The 17,848-nt window shown below is 43.1% G+C and overlaps 1 protein-coding gene across 6 annotated transcripts in view; it reads right to left on the bottom strand.

The window, feature by feature from the left end:
- The window catches only part of SLIT3 (slit guidance ligand 3), a 513,498-nt gene that overhangs the window by 18,223 nt on the left and 477,427 nt on the right, over positions 1 to 17,848 (bottom strand). For all 6 annotated transcript variants that reach the window (XM_040573726.1, XM_040573730.1, XM_040573725.1 and 3 more), the window contains 3 exons: positions 17,163 to 17,300; positions 10,075 to 10,315; positions 8,901 to 9,031 (listed from right to left, as the gene is read on the bottom strand). In XM_040573726.1, coding sequence (XP_040429660.1) covers positions 8,901 to 9,031; positions 10,075 to 10,315; positions 17,163 to 17,300 — 510 coding nt within the window. The remainder of the gene's footprint in view (positions 1 to 8,900; positions 9,032 to 10,074; positions 10,316 to 17,162; positions 17,301 to 17,848) is intronic.

The following is a 17,848-nucleotide window of genomic DNA, read 5'->3' as shown; positions in this document are numbered from 1 at the left end:
GGGCCACATTTCTACATTGGGAAGAAGCACAGAAATCATTGTGCACAGAACTCTGCTGCACCTCCATGATCAACCTCAGTGCCAGTTCTGCATGCACGTCCTCCAGCAGAGAGTGTGTCTATTGAATCCAGAGCCTGGCACTTGGTGTAAACAGGCTATATACATCTATCACACATGGTACACATCTATACTTTGTGTTAGTCATCATGCTTTCAAGAAATTTATAGGCAGAAAAAGCCAAACTTCTTGTACTGGTTTGCTACATTTTTGTTGTAAGGCAAAAACCTCACAATTCAAGACACAAGCCAGCTATTAGCAGATAGGAAATTTCTAAAGTTACTATGTCTAGGCTTATTCCAGCATTGTCTATTATGGGTATTCTTCAGCCTTCCTCTGAAGTAATAAATATTAACCAATTTTGGCAATATACTACTGGACTAACAGCTCGTGGTACAGTAAGAAAACACCTTCCTGCTCTACTCTGCACTGCTGCGGCCTCAGCTCCAGTACTATGGGCAGCTTTGGGCACCACAATATAAGAATTTAAAACTATCAGAGAGTGTCCAAAGGAGGGCTAAGAAGGTAGTGAAGGGTCTGGAGGGCAAGACGTATGAGGAGCGGCTGAGGTCTCTTGGTTTGTTTGGCCCAGAGCAGAGCAGGCCGAGGGGAGGCCTCATGGCAGCCTGCAGCTCCCTCACGAGGGGAGCGGAGGGGCAGGCGCTGAGCTCTGCTCTCTGGGGACAGTGACAGGACTCGAGGGAACGGCGTGGAGCTGGGACAGGGGAGGGTCAGGCTTGGGGTTAGGGAAAGGTTCTGCACCCAGAGGTGGTCGGGCACTGGGACAGGCTCCCCAGGGCAGTCGTCACGGCCCGGGCCTGTTGGAGCTCAAGAAGCGTTTGGACAACGCTCTCAGACCTACGGTCTGATTTTTGGGTGGTCCTGTGTGGACTCAGGAGTTGGACTCGATGATCCTTGTGGGTCCCTTCCAACTCGGGATATTCTCTGATTCTATGACTCTTTTAAAATACCTTTGCATGCCTTTCTCCTACTGGCTACTTACTACTGCAAACAGTTCAGCACAAGAGCAGGTTTCCAACATGCGGAAAACAAAGTGGCTGCTCAGAAGGTGGACTGATATCAGCATTGGTTTGTAAGGGCTTAGGAGTTGCCAAGACCACTGTCATGGTTTCTCTGATGCTCTTACTAGAAGATATATGTTACAGACAGACCACTGGCTAAATGAAGTTATCTACTGAGGTGGAAGAACTAGTTCACAATTACCTTTAATTTGGCTGGACAGTTTTAATGCTTGAATAGAACTGACTAAACTCAACCCAGCTACTCACTTTAACAGGGAAAATCTACATTTGTAATGTGGATTTCCACATTTTCAGCAGCAGTTTTCTTTTGGTTATAAGCTATGCTGTTATTTTTAGACACATTCAAATCACTGTAGAGAACAACTTTTAGCATCACTGTTCATTTTTAAATAAACCAGAACTCTTCCAGTATGAAAACCAAGTACCTCCAAGGCACTGAGCTCCTCATAGAGCTCAGCATGATTCCAAGAGCAAACGCCTTCCTTCTTGATGCTCTTGAAAGTACTTTGGAATGACCAACTCTCTACTGCTGAGTAAAATGTCATAACCGGGAAGAATTTACTTTCCATCTTCAGGCCCAATCCTCTGAAGTGTCCATTACAGTGAGGTGAGAGAGGCTGTATGAGGCCAGTCTGCTGTAGAGTTACACTCTAACTAGAGGGTATTTTAACACTTTGATTCCTTTTGGATCTTTCCCCCTACTTTTTGCTTAGTTCTGAACTATCTTTATCCTGTCACTCTCATTTCTTCCTGGGATTAATACTGGTATCCTCCTGACTTCATTACATTATTATTATTATTATTATTATTATTATTATTATTATTTGCTGAAAGAAATCAGCATTATAATGGCAAACTTTTATGTACACGTGTGTGCTGCAGTCCTGTTTTGCACAGACCTTCCTAAAAGGCTGCTGATCAGTGAAGCAGCCAGTGGGGATGAACATGGCTCGCCAGCTCCTGCTTCCCTCCTGTCCCCTTCAGCTGAGTGAGAGCTCCTGGGAGATACAGGTGGAGCGGTGCAGAGGACAGGTAAATGGTGACTAAAGCAGCTGGACACAGAGCAGCTTATGAACGCCTCTTTTAGAAAAAAAAATCAAATTGCTTAATGAAATACACAGACTACTGACAATTTGCTTATATGTAATCTATGCATTACAGCCAGCCAGTTAGTAGAGCTGCTGAAAAAGTACATGACTGGGGAGGAGGAGGAGGACTGCTTCCTGACAGCTGTTTTAAGTAGATTTGGGCCTGCAGCAGAATTTTTAAAAAACTTTGATAAAGTAGACAGCACTGGTGTAGATGAGCATATTCCTAATCACAAGGATACAACTAACATCTCTGCTTTGACTTCAATTAGTTGTAATATGAGTGAACTAAAATTATTAGATATAATGGCATGAAGGCCTGTGTGTTCATTGCCTTCAGAAACTGTGGCTTAAGTTCTCCAGAGTTCAACAGTGAGTGCTGAGGGGAAGACAAAAACACCCGTGGCTCTGCCTCAGGCACGGCTCTGGCAGATCAGCAGCCCCGGTGCGGCCCGGCCTATGGGTGTGACTCAGACCAACAGGCCCAAGCTCGGGGCCCTGCCGAAGGCGGCCTGGGTTTTGGTGCAGCTTCCATTTGTCGCCAGCACAGGGCAAGTGGTTTTAGGCAACCTATTCCTAATTTCCCATATCTGGTACGTGGACATGCTAACACTGACTTGCTTTGTGAAAGGTTTTGCCACCTTCTCATAAAGCATCCCCCTGCCCATATGTATACAGTTAGAAATGAAGCTGTGGGTCCACAGCACACTGTTTCTGGGTAATCAGGTACTACACTGAAGAGAATGATCTCGAGGGAGACAGGAGGAGAGAGAGAAGAGAAATGCTATCATTCTTGCAAGAGATACTAAAGAGACTTACAAGGAAAAAAAATAATTCAGCTTAAAGAGATTTTGTCTGCTAAGTCATCAGGCAGCCTGAAGGACAAAACTTTACTCTTTCTGAGCTTCATGTCTGCAGAAGAAAGTTTCTGAATTTCATGAAAGCAAATATTTGATTCTGAACCAAATGACAAAAGTTGGATGATATTTAAAGGTCATGGCCTTACATTTTCATTGTCCTACTACAAAAAAAAAATCTGTGGAAAACTACAGAAATCCACTAGGAAAAACACTTGTCTTTTTTTGTCCTCTTCAAATACACCAGAGCCCTTTATAAAGGCAAAAAATAATTCATCTGTCCTTTGCCTTGTCTCATACAAGATGTATATGTACATTCAAATTTTACAACATTTGCTGTGCAGGTCAGAAATTAATGCTGGTTTTGCTCATTATATTTGATGAAAAATCCCTAAGGATTACCTGAGTAAAATAAGGCGTGGGATAGAAAGAATAAAATGAATTGCAAATACCTAGAATTATTAAGAGCTCAGTGATGTCTCACAGAAATCTGTGAAAAACAGTCTATTTAGAGACCATCCAGAAGTATCAAAAAGGAATCCCGTGAGGGAAAGGCACAGCACAAGCTGCAGAAGGTATAATCTGAAGGTTTTAGAAAGAAAAGGATCAGCATGCAGTGAGATCTGCAAAGAAACTTTTGGTAAAAACTGGATTTGACAAGCTCTAATAATGATCCTAAGAATTAATGCTTTCACTCCTCCAGCACATTCCTCCCTAGAAGGCACTGTATTAATGAGGAAACCTCCCAGGCTTCTTTACAGATAAGTGACTGCAGCTAGGGAGAGGTGATTACAGAAGAATCCCATCTCCACTCTTTGGCAGATGTAGAAGTTCTTCGATCACCGAAGTAACTGGTCAACCTCAGCACCAAAAGAGTGGAGAAGTCTATGAAAACTGAATAGAGAGTCAAAATCCTTGAGTTAAAACCTAAATTCAGCTCTTCAGAGTGGCATGCTGTGGGCAGAGGCCAAGCAACAGAGAACAATGCAGGCAGCTGTCGAATGCCACTGGGGTAGGAGCCTTGTCCTGCTCCACAGCCTGGTGGAAGAAGGAACCTCATCTCCTGGAGACATGGATTTGTGCATTTCTGTACTTTTTGTGCATAAAGAGACAGATTTAATTTGTCATGCCACAGTTATCACAAATGAGGCAGATACAGGAAGGCCTTAAGCTCTTCTGACTTAAGGCTTTGTGCTTTAACCACAAGAACATCCATCTATGCTATGTAAGAATTAGGCAGACTGCAAGAACTGCATGATACAATCTGTAAGAAGTATTTTTAATGACGTAGCATTTTTGAAAATGGATTACACAAGGATACTTTTATAGAGAACTATAACGTAATTTGGGCGTAGGCTCTGCAGAAGGACAAACACAATTAATTCTGGTATTTTCCTGACTGCCTCCTTTTCACTGCTGTCAGGAAGCCTGCATGAAAACATATGATTTTACACCAATGACGTCTGCATATCACCCTTTACCATTTATGACAGTCTGTACGCAACAGAACAATCCAGGAACTCTGGAGGAAATTACACCAGTAGTTTGTGTCAGATTTCTATTTTCTATTTCTACTGCAAAGGATTAATTTAGCATTCAAATCAATATGGCTGTGTAGTAGCATAAAATCTATCAGGAAAAAAAAAAAGAACAGATGTAGGAAAAGAGACTGAAAGTAGGAATCTCTCCTGATAGAAAACAGTTAAAAAGATACTAATTCCAATGACTGAGACCTAAATTATTATTATTATTATTTTTCTTTTTTTTTGTGTTAATTCAAGCTTTTAACAATTGGAGCATGGTCGTAAATAAAAGCAGTGAACTCCTCATCAGTTGGTATCTCTAAGTTAAGGTAGGGTATCTGTGTAAAAGATTTACTTTATTTCAGCAACTAACTGTTGGCTGAATGCTAGGCACTGTCACAGTATGGAAGAGTAACTTTCACCAGTGTAGAAGCCAGGAGGTTGATAAAGCGCTCAGAACAGGTTCCTGTTCTCATTTGTACATATATAGCATAATTAAATTGAATAAAAGAACCAAGTGGGAATCTTACTTTAAAAATATATCTTCTATAGCATAGTTGTTATGAGCTTCAGGAAGCCTTTATCATGCAGCTTACAAGTGAAGATTTCCTGTAACAAACCAGTCAGGTCTTCTTTCAAAAGGACAATTTTAATCACTTCATAGTTGTGAATTAACTTGTATTCCTTTCTAATTTGATGATAAATGAAAACGTACTTCATGTAATCCTTTCCATTGGACTTTTGCTGACCCTTCTTTTGACTAGAATGAAAGAATGACTGCTGATGACAGGATGCCCAGGAATGGCACAAAGCTGTGCCAGGGCAGGTTCAGACTAGATTATTAGGAAAAATATCCTTACCATGAAGGTGGTCAAACACTGGGACAGGCTTCCTAGAGAGGTGGTTGATGCCCCGTGCCTGTCAGTGTTCAGGAGGCATTTGGACAAGGCTCTCGTGAATATGTTTAACTTCTGGTTGGCCCTGAAGAGGTCAGACAGCTGCACTAGATGACCTTTGAAGGTCTCTTCCAAATGAAGTACTCTGTTCTTTATACTTCTACACTAAAAGTCCAACATCAACTTGAACCTTTCCATGCAAACATAGCATGGGAATGAATATATGAAGTAAAGCTGAATGAACAAATTGATCTTGGGCTTTTCCAGACTAACTTTGTCCTTAGATCTACTTAGATCTGTTCAAAATTGCTACTGAGATACAGGAACAGGTCTGCTTCAAAAGCCAGAGACAACTTGCCCTCGCAGAGCAGATAAAATGATCTGCTGTATCCCGGCATGCCTGCAATCCAATATTATGTCACATCCCTGTCCTCAAACAATTTGTGACAGTAAGTTTGCAAGGCAAGGCCATCCGCAGAATATGCTACAACTGGTAACTCCAGAGTGCACACGCAATTTGTCTGGTACAAACCTTCACCCTGGCTAAATCCTAAGGGCCCGGGGGAAGAGTTTTACAACATAACATGTTGCATACCTCGTTCTTCCAGCACTCTTTGCCTAATACTACTGAAAACTACCACCACGTATGCCATACTTTCTGCTAGCTTCAAAACTTGTCTGGTAACAGGCTTTTATCTTATCCCTACAGGACATTACATATATTAGCCAAGTACTTTGCTAATTTTACTGTTCTTAAACACTATTAATAAAACCCGTTGTGGAGACCCTGATGAAGAATTACAGATAATGTGGCTTGCCAGGGACTTTCCACATCCCATCAGGGGAGTACCTGAAATAGTCAGTAAAACATCTCAGTTACAGCACAGGACACGGTCAGTTATAGATTTCCTGCAGCTGTAACTGGTGCAGTACCCACCAGGCAGTATTTTAGGGCCTCCTCCTCTTTTGGCACACGCTTCTGAGCCAAAGCAAGAGCCAAAGCATTGCTCATCTATTCTGAGAAGTGGAACGCTTTGGAGGACAGCAGCTCCTGATACTGCCTGTGAAAATGAATCTGTCTTATAGCAGAGCCCCTCCAAGTCAATCAGTCCACTTTTGCTAAGGATGACATTTAAATAAGGCATCCAAACAAGAGAGCAAGGAGGAAGTAATTGAGATGGTGAACAGTTTTTCCAATGGTGGCACTATCATTTGAATGTTTCGGGTTCTCCTAGTAACCTTATTTTTAATGAAAAATGAAAAATAGTATAAGTTGCACAGAAGTCACCCAATTCTAAAGGTTTAGATAAATTACACCACACTGAATCAACTACTCTTTTCAATACAATGCAACGTCGGGTACAATGCAATTGAAAGTACAGATAAACTCATGGGAGCCAGTACCAGATGTTTTAGTCTCTAAAACATCCAGAAGGTACTAGCAAAACTCAACTTAGGAATGATGGCCAATGCCTGAATAATGGAAATGATTGACCATTGTCCAAGCTACTAAAGGAAATAGGGGATTTTCCGTTATTTGGTGTTTTCCTGTGAAAACTTGGGGCCTAGCTGGAAGTCATATGTTAGCCAATCACAGCCTTAGCTGAAAGTCAAACAGGATATACAGGGAGGTCAGACCAGACCCACTCATGCCTCCTACCCTTAAATCCTATGGTTGTAAGGGGAGAAGCAGGTTTCCTCCCCCTTACTCAGCCCTTAAGGAAAACAAGTCTCTTAATCTATTTAGAGGCCCTTTTTGACATTCTTTAGCTGTAGTTTTTCTCAATCAACCTAATCTTTTCCCATCAAGCTCCACGCTAATCCCATTTTGCTCCGCTCCTTAAACTAATAAAAGATTAGAGTGACATTTCAGAAAGGGCATCGTATTAAGCAGCTACTTTCCCATCTCAACAGGTCACACAGTACAAAATATAGTGAACAGACCATTAATCTTATGTTAATGAGGTGTCAGTCTGAATGGAGACCTCCTCCTTGATCAATATGAAGGGCGCAGGAATAATGAGGACACTGCTGCTTGCCATCTCTGGCAGCTTCACCAGAAGGCAGCAGATCTATAAAGTGTTGTTGATCATGGCAACAGCTCATCACCACACCACTCTGCCCTCGACAACAGAAAGCAAGCATCCACGCCGATCTGTCACCTCGTGTGCTGCCTACACATAATAAGCTTCCCAATGTTATAATTAGCGGTGTAAAAATGTTTAACAACTTCAGCTTTGCTCTAACATGAAATCAATTAGGATTAGCAGCCACACACAGGGGAATTTTTCACACCTACCCAGCTGGTCAAAGTCACTAACAAACCACTTTCTTCACTCCTACAGTGGACAAGCTATTTTTCTTTCTGGGGACATCTCTGCATTGATATTATCCAATTTGCCTTTATACAGAAATAATTTTCTCATTTTCTTAAATATATCATTGTTCCCCTTAAAGAAAACTCTGCAGAACTACCACACTTTTGGAAGACTGTGGTTTTACCAAGTGCTGAGAGAACTCTCCAGCACAAGTACAGGGCACATCATGGTTAGTGATAGTTAGTGGCATCCTTGTACTTAAAGGGAAGGCTCTTCCTAAAAGAGTGAGGTGGACTGGAAATCCACCTCTTCTGCATATACAACGCAATGAAACTGCACTGAACCCAGAAGGGCTCCATGTGGACACAACTGCATGCTTACAAAGAACAAACTGGAGCATCACAGCTTAAAAATAATCAGAGAATTCCTCTCCCAGGGGAGAGGGTGGCTGAAAGGCAGTGGAAGACATGAGCAGCATGCCTCTCTTTCCCAAGTAAATTCCCTTATGCATGGACTTCACTTCTACATTTTCCATTGCTTTTCTTTCTTGTGACTAATAAAAAAAAATGGGTTTGGTATCCCCAAAAGTCAGGTGTCTGAAGGTCAAATTGCCCTACAATCTATCTATGTAATTTGTGTTTTCTCATGGTTTGTGTAGTTACTACTGATATATGTACAAGATGTTCGAAAAACATTCACCCTATAGAGGAATTCAACCCTTCTCCTCCTATTTTGGAAACGGTCTAATCCTGCACTTGTACAGTCACTGTTCTGTCCCAGTACCGTAAGTTAATGCTCAATATCAACATCAAAGAAACTGATTGCTTGGAACTATTTCAAGGACAACATTCACTTAAATCTCTACAGTAAATGAGAAAGCACAACATTTTTTCTGCAACCACCATAGGACAAAGTATCATTGGCATTACCTGTAAATGACAACTTTTAATCATGCAGCCTCCAACTAAGACTTTATTCTGATTTTCTTACCTAATTGCATACATAAAAGATGCAGTGATGTGAAATAAAAGTTTCTTCTTCCATGCTAATTTCTTAGGAAAATCCTACCTCTCCATCTTTTTTTGAAATAAACTGTCTTGTAAAGCTTAGATATTTACCTATATACTGTGGTAGGTGGAGAATTCAGTGTGTCATAGATGAGCCTCACGTGTCCTTGGTATAACTCCAGAGCCAAAGGATCATTGTCTCCTTTGTACAACAAGATGCCATTGTCCTTGTCTGTTGCTACCTGTGAAACATTAATAACCAAGTAAGGTTGCTTGAGAACGATTAAAATGGAAGCAATACATTTATATTAAAAATCATGCAAAAATCATATATGAAATTGAAATATGAATTAATAAATCATATATATGAGCAACAATGAGAGCAAGAGCCATGAGACACAAAAAGGTCTCGGTGACATTGAGTAGGTTCATACAGAAACACGTTAGCTTTGTGCTAACATGGCTCTCTTGTTTCAAGTGAGAACTAGTCTTCAGGAGGAGAAAGCTGCAATATATTTGGTTCCTGTAAATATACTGTGAATATATTTTTGGCGACTCATGAATATATTTCTCAATAAACTGGAGTTTTTGAAAATCAACTCTGGCAGTGGAAGAAGCATGCCACAATTACAAGCAAATGAATTTCAGCAAGCGCTGATCTGTTCACATACTTTCTGTGAACATGAAGATGGAAAGAAGGACCCACATCTGGTTTAACCATGAGTTATCCACTCAAGTCAAGTTAATTAGCAAGTTATGCTGACATTTAGAGAGTCAGGAGAAAATAGAGTTGCCCTCCTCCCTCTGGCTTTCATATACATCAAGAAAAAAAATATCTTGAAGACAATCAAAAAACAAGGACTCCACTTTCAGTATCCAGCTCTCAAATACTGCTATAATACAAAAGAAAAAAATAAAAGTGACTTTTTTTTTTTTAGATGCAACTTGCTTACTTTCCACAGGATGAAAAACAGTGCTGTAAATCAGTAAGAAGACAGGGAAGTTTGCTGAATCATCTCTAGTTATACTGCCAGTCCTGGGAAAAAAAGAGTGGTGAGATGCTGGAGGCAGGATGTATGTCCACAAAGGCACAGCGGTACCTTAGCTGCTCCTAAATGTTTCAATACTTTTAGAGGAGCCAACTGGCTCTAAAGTTGACTCTCTGTCAGCATCTTGGCTGACAGGCCCTGTTCCTTCAGGATGAAAATACATATGTATGTGTAGATGTAGAGGTAGTATTGTTTAGAAAAGTACAGGTTGGCAATGGATGTTCTGCATGACATACCTGGAGGGAAATGTTTGCCTGAGGGCGAATTTTGGCTGACGGCAGCTCCACGTAGGAATCCTTCCCTACGAAGTTGACTGTGATGAGCTTCTCGCACTTCTGTCCAGCAAAGCCGGCGAGGCAGCGGCAGACGGGCTCCTGGTGTGCCACGATGCACTGGGCGCCGTTCTGGCACTCGTAGTTATCGCAGGGGCTCGTCTGGAGCAGAACCATCGGTGGAGGAGTTTCACAGAAAAGTCCACTGTAGAAAGTAAAGAAAAAAGCAGCCTCATTTATCACAGTTTTTGTAAGGAAGGAAGCATTTTTAGATGCTGATGTTGTACTACTACTGCGGTACAGTCACTCTGAGATTCATCTACCATGTGCCAGCTTTGCTGCGTGAAAGCTATACAGCATAATGCTGTACAGAAATCCTCACGCTGTGTTTGAATGAGCCAATTAAAATACTGAAAACAATTTGTTCTGCACTTTGCAGTGGTTATTTAGCTCTGCAAGGTACGGCAGTCTGTCTAAAACAGCTTCCATCCCACACCCTGCCGTGCAGACGTTCCCAGCAAAAACTGGGAGCCATTTAAGCCCAAACAGTTTCGGCCACCTGCTCTCCCTGCCATCCAGAAATGTGCAGCACCCCACAGCCAAAAATCTCCATCCTAGGCTTTGTGACCTGAGTCTACCTCTGGTACCGCACATGGGGGAAAAAACCTCAATTTTTAGTGTCTCTTACAGTCTCCTCACTTGCTGTACTGCAGATCAGAGAGCACATAATCAATAGATGGGCAACTGCTAAAAATTCTCAGAAGCAATGCACTAACACCATGCAGCTTCCCTGCCTTGGTTGTTTCTGATGGTAATGGGACCATCAACTTTATTTTAGCTGAGTTTGTGGTTGGCTATGTCACAGAGCAGAAGCATGCAAAGGAGAGGAAGACCTCCCAGAGTCTGAGGTAGCTGCAAAGCAAATTCTTGATCTGAGTACTTGTGAACCCAAGTTATATTTGGATCTGGAGGAAAGTGCTATGGTTTGGTCTCAATGATATAAGAGGCTGAGAAAAACCAACATTGTAGGAGCTTCTGAGCTCTGAGGCTTGGGCCACGGCTCCCGGGAGCAGCAACGGCTCAGTCCCCAGGCTGCCATCCCGGGTGCAGCAGGGCTGCACACCTCCCAGGCTTTTTGCTTTGTACAACAGACCAGAATGACTCAGCGACACTGAAATATCGACACCGGCATTGAAGGAGCTGAGGAAAGGGAGAAAGTGCAAAAAGCTGCAGTCATCTTTCACAGTGATACCATGTGTCAGACTAAACTGCAAGAAGTAAATGGAAAAATCTCTGCCCTGTGCACCCCCTGAGCTGCTGCAGTCTGTGGGTGCTGCAAAGGGCCGGGCCAGGCTCTGGGTCCTGCTGGCTGCATACAGCAAGCCCTGCACCATACCTCAAATTTCTCAGTGCAAGGCACTGTCCAAACCCAACAAACGCATGCTGGGACTGCTTGAAAATGTGTAGACAGCAAAATGGTGAAAAATGGGTGGCTGGGGAGTAGGGAGTGTGTGTCAGGTGGGGTGGCTGCGGGTTCAGGCTCTCCTGCACTGCCCCTTGGCGTCGGCACGGGGGCAGAGGGCTTTACGGAAGAGGATTGCAGCAGAGCCAATCATGCAGTGAATAACCCCTCAGCACAGCCTTGCAGCAGTGAAATCCCACTTGTCCCACTAGGAATTTTCTGCCATTTGGGGAGTGCTTTGTGGAATAACAGTGCTAATATAAAAACAAAGCAAAAAATGCCCCAAACCTCACTCCTCTCCGGTAACACAGGTGAGACTTGGAAGCTCAATGAATTTCTAGGCAATCTTCCTAGATACAATTAGAACTGGAAACGAAGCCATTACCCTGCAGCAAATAGTACCAATAGTAGACGTGCAGGAATAGCAAATAAAAGAGTCACAGCATAGTCAGGAACAATCTTGTTCAACCATAGGGACCTGCTGCTTCTGAAAGAGAAGGAACTGGGGATGACTGCTTTCCTTTTCACGTTTTCTGATATGCAGTTTTGCACAGATTCCCATGGCCCTGCCCTAAGAGCTGTGTGGCACAGCGTGAGAGCCCAAACCTCTCCCTGCCCCTGTTCTCACAACGCATGCTGCTCCCTGGTCTGCCTCTGGGAAACTCTTTATATCAGACAAAAGACAGACAAATTCACAATGAAATATGGGTGGGATGAATCCTGGACTGCATCAACACCAGCGGAGCTGCTCTGCATTTATATCATGTCTGACAGAAAAGACCCAGGGCATTACATTACTGTTTTTTTACAAACAGAGGAAACACCAGGAGGGCAGAGTAAAGCATGAATTGCTTTTGGTTTCTTCATCTCAACTTGTTTCACAATGCTCTGTAGTTGTCATGGTATCCCTGCTTTGGGACAGCCACATGTTACAGAGGAACAAGGGATTTCCTTTCTGTTTTGTAGAGGAAGTTTTCATCCTTTTCCTCAGGCAAACAAACCTGAAGAAAGCCTTGAAAGATGAAAACAGTTGGTCTTGGCACCTGGGAGAAGAAGAGAAAAGCTCTCCTTTCCCCACAGCCTCTGTAAAGCAAGGAACATTCTAACCAGCTCCCTATCATCACCCAAATCTCTTGGCCTCGCCTGTAGTGACATGTGTAGGGCAAATAAAAACCTGTTACAGAGGAACAGCATGAGGAGGGCAAAAACCCCTGCAGGAGGATTTCCTGAGGCACAGCACCGTGCTGGCAGGTTGCTCAGTGCTGTGACACTTGGTGCTGTGAGTGCGCACAGTTTTAAGTTGCTAATGCTCTCGGGAAGGGAGTGGGGAAAAAAAACAAAAAACACCACAAAACCATACCCCTCCTCATCAGCCAGCGGTAAATATCCTCTACCAGAAAAACATAATCTTGCACAGGAACAAGCCAATCTATTAATTTAGACAAACATATCTCCAAAGGGTAATTTGGCAGGCAATACTGTTGGCAATCAATAAACACCCCACTCGCTTTGCTCCAAGGAGTATTCGGAGAGGTTCACGGGGTCGGTGCAGAGCTCAGCCTGCTGGGGGCAGTGGTGGAAACGAGCATGGAAGGCAGTGCGGATTGGGGGAATGACTGCACGCGGGACTGACTCTTTGCTTAGTCTTAGGAACACTTCTTTGTGAACACACCTAAACTATGAATTATTTATAGACTGGGAGCCTTTCCCTTCCTGATTGGACCCCTTGGCCACAGCAGCTTGGCAGAGCCCCATGGCCACCCTGCTCCTGGAGGGCACTGCAACACCTCAGGGGCACAGCACCACTCACCAAGGTGTGGTTCACATTCTACTTCCTGAGAAAACAAGGGAACGTGAAAAAAATAGCAACAGCCTCATGGGAAGATAGATGCACAGAAAGCAGTTCCTGCCAATTTAAGCTGGTTCCTGTAGTAGCTGCCTATCAGCACGGCAGCCAGAGTGGATGAGCTTGGGACACGTCAGTGCTGCGTCCCCAGTGCTAGCCAGGCACTGAAGTTCACAGGTTGGAGCACTTTCCTCTCCAAAGCCTGGTTTCGTTAAGCGTGTGATGTCTCTCTCCAGTGCAGGACTTTGCAGCTAGTCGGCAAGCAGGTCAGGAGAGCCAGCAACAGGAACAAGCTTGGGCTGATCCCACAAATGGGCCACCACCGACCTGATGTCAGGCGTGATTTGTTTTACCGAGATGCCCAGTGGAAGGGAGCACTGCTACACCAGCCCATTAGCTTTGCTCTACCTAACGCCAACCATTTTGTTTTGTCTGTGAGAAACAACCAGAAAGCAGAAGGGAAGACAGTATATATAACTCTTGTTTCATGGAAGTTAAAAATAATAATAAAAAAATACATGCAGCCCACAACAGCCTTCACTAACAGAAAGCAAATGTTTCGAGAAGCCACTGTGTCTCTGCGTGGTGTTACTCGGAAAGATTTCCCAAGCCCTCCATCTAGCTTCTCTGCAACATTTCCTTGCCATGAAACCCTTCCAGTGGGCGGCCCCACAAATGGGGCTGTTGTGTTGTCGGCATCTAGACATTACATTTGCAACAAGCATCCGTCAAGGCGTTTACTTTTTTATTTTAACTTTAAAAAATATAGTTTTAGAAATCATTAATACAACTTATTTCCTTAGCAGAGGAATCTGGAGCACAGCCTGAGAGGCATAGCTTGGCCAACTCCTTCCTGCCTGGTACAATTTCATTTATTTAAATAATCATTGTTGAGTTTCTTGCAGCAAACTATCCTAGTGGGGAACTCATTCTACACAATGAAGGAATAGTGCTATGTACCAAGCTCCGCAGCCCTAATATGTGATTCCCTACTAGAGCAACATTTGTCAGGACAACACTACTGTGAGGCTGATTGCTGGAGGGAAGGTTTGATAAGTTAGCTTTCATCCAGCAGGGCGGTCACAAATTCTTGAAAATGTTTTCATCTCCAGGAGGTTAAAAAAAAAATAATACTTTGGATAGAAAACAGAAAACTTTACAGAAAGAAAATGTATTACGTAATTGCAAAAGGCTGCTGAATGATAAGCTAAGGTATGGAGCACAGCTACAAATGAACAGTGAACAGCAAATGCCAAAATGGAAAACCAGGTGTGTGCATGTTGGTACTACTGCTTTTCTGGGGCTGTAATCAGAGGTGTGTAATTGTGCATGCGAAGCTCACCACTGTTAAGAATTACCAGAGACTGCCATTTGTTCAACTGTATGAGGATGTTAAGTTTTAACAACCTTATTACTTGGTGAGTGCAAGTGGCTTTGATGTACAGCACAGCGACAGCCATAAAATTGTTAGAGGTCTATGCATTTATTACAACAGCATAAGCTCCAGATGACTGGGAGGTCACTGTAAACTCACTGCTGGGAAATGATTCCTGAAATTTAGCCAAAAAAACTTTATTAATCATAATAATAGGTCTCCTAGTTACCTTTTTCAGACCACCCACTTGTGTTCTCTCCTCCTCATCAACACTTGCAGCCTTCAAATACTTACAAAGTTATCTCCTCGCTGTACAGTCAGCAGCTGAAGCACACTTCGTGAACTGAATCTATAACCCTGCACATCAGAAGCCTGAATTCTGTCAATCACTACCTTGGCAATTGCAATCTTAAAAAAAAATAAATAAAAAAATCAGAAACCCCTTCAGAGCAGCAGGCCTTTAAACTATAAAAGGCTAGAGTCATGGAAAGAATAATGAACAAATGAGCAGACCATATTCTATTAGCAGAATTTTAAACCTGAAATCAAGAAAGACCAGGAACTGCTTTTTGTGGAGAACTCTAGGGACTTCAGCTTGCTGTCTGCTTTGGCAGATCCTGTTACTGCCCACTGTGATGTTTTTCTCCTAAAACACCTGCACTCTCTTGTGCCTTGCACAGGAAATTTAGAGCGATGGCATGGAGCAGTGCAAAAAAATGAAAACAAGCACGATACCTCATGTTATTCCTGGCTCTGCAGTTATCAGGCAGTGGGATTACTTTGCTCGTGTAAGTCTACCTCAGGCTGTGAAGTGCTGTCTGAGCTAGTAGGAGAGTTTTGGAGCTGCTTGAAGTACTTGTATTTTAATGAAAACCCCTCATTTAAGAGAATTAACAGATGGTTGCTCCAGATCCTCCTCCTGAACTCCCTGTTGTGAGAACAGCCAACCAGGGACACTGCCCAAACTGCCCGAAGGGCTGCATGGGCACAGGCAGGGACCCAGACCAGTCCCCCACCTACCCCTGCTGTTCAGCTTGGCTGTGTCACAACTCAAAATATCCCTATCAAACACTGTGATCCTGTCTTAACGGAGAGAAAAAAACAAAACCCAACCTAACCCAACCAACCAACAACAAAAACAACCACAAAACCAAACACTACAAAAAAAACCCTTGTGTTCATCACTGCCTAGTCCTGACATGCCTCAAAAATCAAGGCACCTGCAGCAGAGATCTCCCGGTCACTACTGTCTGATGACAGGCTTGAGTTAGCCTTGCCTCGTGGTATGACTTTGCAATCCCATTTCTCAGCACTCTAACAATTAGATAACACTGAGCATTTACAATTCCTCTGTGGGGCAGCCACTTGTTACGTAGCCAGTCAGCAACTTGGAAGATCCCGTAAGCCATCAAAAGGATTGAAGCAGAGAATGAAATGTACTGAAAATTGTATGAATTTGAAATTGAAAGGATATCTGATATCCTGTAAATAACAAGTCTGATTCCGTGAAACCATGGGTTGACATCACGTTATATATCAATGCCTATTCAGGGAAGTCTGTCTTCTTTGCAATAAAAACATGTGTTGATAAGGGGAAAAAAACACCCAGCAAGGATGAAAGCAAGAAGAATGAAAACAACTGCAGATACAAGGCAGGGAAAAGGATCTGTAAGTGTTCATGCAATTTCTGCTTTGTCAAGACTGATCTTTTCAGGTATTCCTCTTTGTCTCATGTGTGTATTTCAAACAGAGAAAAGATTTAGCTGGAAGGAAGCCAGTATCCAGCCTCAGGCAACGATTAGTGAATCCATTTGGAGTAGCATACTTATCTTTGACAGACAGCGAGATTTCCAGGAGTCAGATTTATTGGCATATGTCAGAATCGGAGACTGAAAATTTACAGCCCAAACTGTACTGAGCCTGTCCACCAGCAGGTACAGAGACATGGGCACAAAATCTTCGGAATCTTATTTTCTTACAGCCAGGTCTGAGGGTTCATATATATAATTTTATTACCCTTTGCTCTCTCTCACATATGTAGAGCTTATCTCCATATAATTAATGTGAGTGTATTACCACCTAGTGTTTCACCAGGAAAGGCTGGGGCAGGCGGGCAGGCAAATTGTCGCAGCACTGCACAAAGGCCAAACCATTTTCAAAGCAAGAATCCTCAACCCTCTGTATTCAGTTCAGCCTTTAAGACCTACGTCAGCTACAAGATAGGAAGCACTGAGCCATCCACCCACATAGGAATGACAGATCAATACCATATCCAGAGGGTGATCAGCTCTGAGGGTGAAGGTAAGTAAAGAAAGTGCCCCAACAACATGTATGGAAGAGTTTGTAGGTGGGAGCTGACTGTCACATACCTGAAACCCTGAGGACAGACGCAGGTGTAGCCATTGACTGCATCTACGCAGACGGCTCCATGGCGACACTTATGGCCCGCACAGTCATCGTCATCTATTTCACAGTGTTTGCCGCTGTAACCAGGCAAGCACTCACATCTGAAATACAAGAAGACTGCTGTTAATAGCTTGTTTCAACGATGACAGAACACACGGGCAACGTAGCACCAATCTGATCTGAGATGGAAAGGTGTTAACTGTTGTTCCTGGAAGCATCAAACACAGTTCCTGCGCTCAGAAACACTCAGGGGCTTCCTGTCTGTCTCCTTCTGAACTTCTGCAAGCTGCTTAAATTCAAGCCAAGCAAAGTAATTGCACACTACTGTTTTTTTTTTTTTTAATTTTATTTCACATCCAGGTGGAGAAGGGTGATCAGATAGTGGTCTTCCTATGATATTAAAGATGACATCTTCCCTAACCTTACAGACTCAAGGGCAGTTGCTCTGATGCCTCCGACTATGCAAGAGCACAGAAAGCTTTTGCCTGTGTCTCCGCGCTGCTGAATGTGTGAGGTTGGCTCTGTGCAGCCACACGGAGCACAGTAAACTTCCACCTCCCAAATGGAAGCAATCTGCAAGCAAACCATAAAACTCAGCAAATGTAAAGAAAAACACCATTAGTTTGGAGCCCACCACCTGTTTGTCATT

This window comes from Cygnus olor, chromosome 14 (assembly GCF_009769625.2).
Source record: "Cygnus olor isolate bCygOlo1 chromosome 14, bCygOlo1.pri.v2, whole genome shotgun sequence".
NCBI classification, from domain to species: Eukaryota; Metazoa; Chordata; class Aves; order Anseriformes; family Anatidae; genus Cygnus; species Cygnus olor.
The sequence above is the reverse complement of the archived record's forward strand: the minus strand, read 5'-3'. Positions and strand labels throughout refer to the sequence as shown.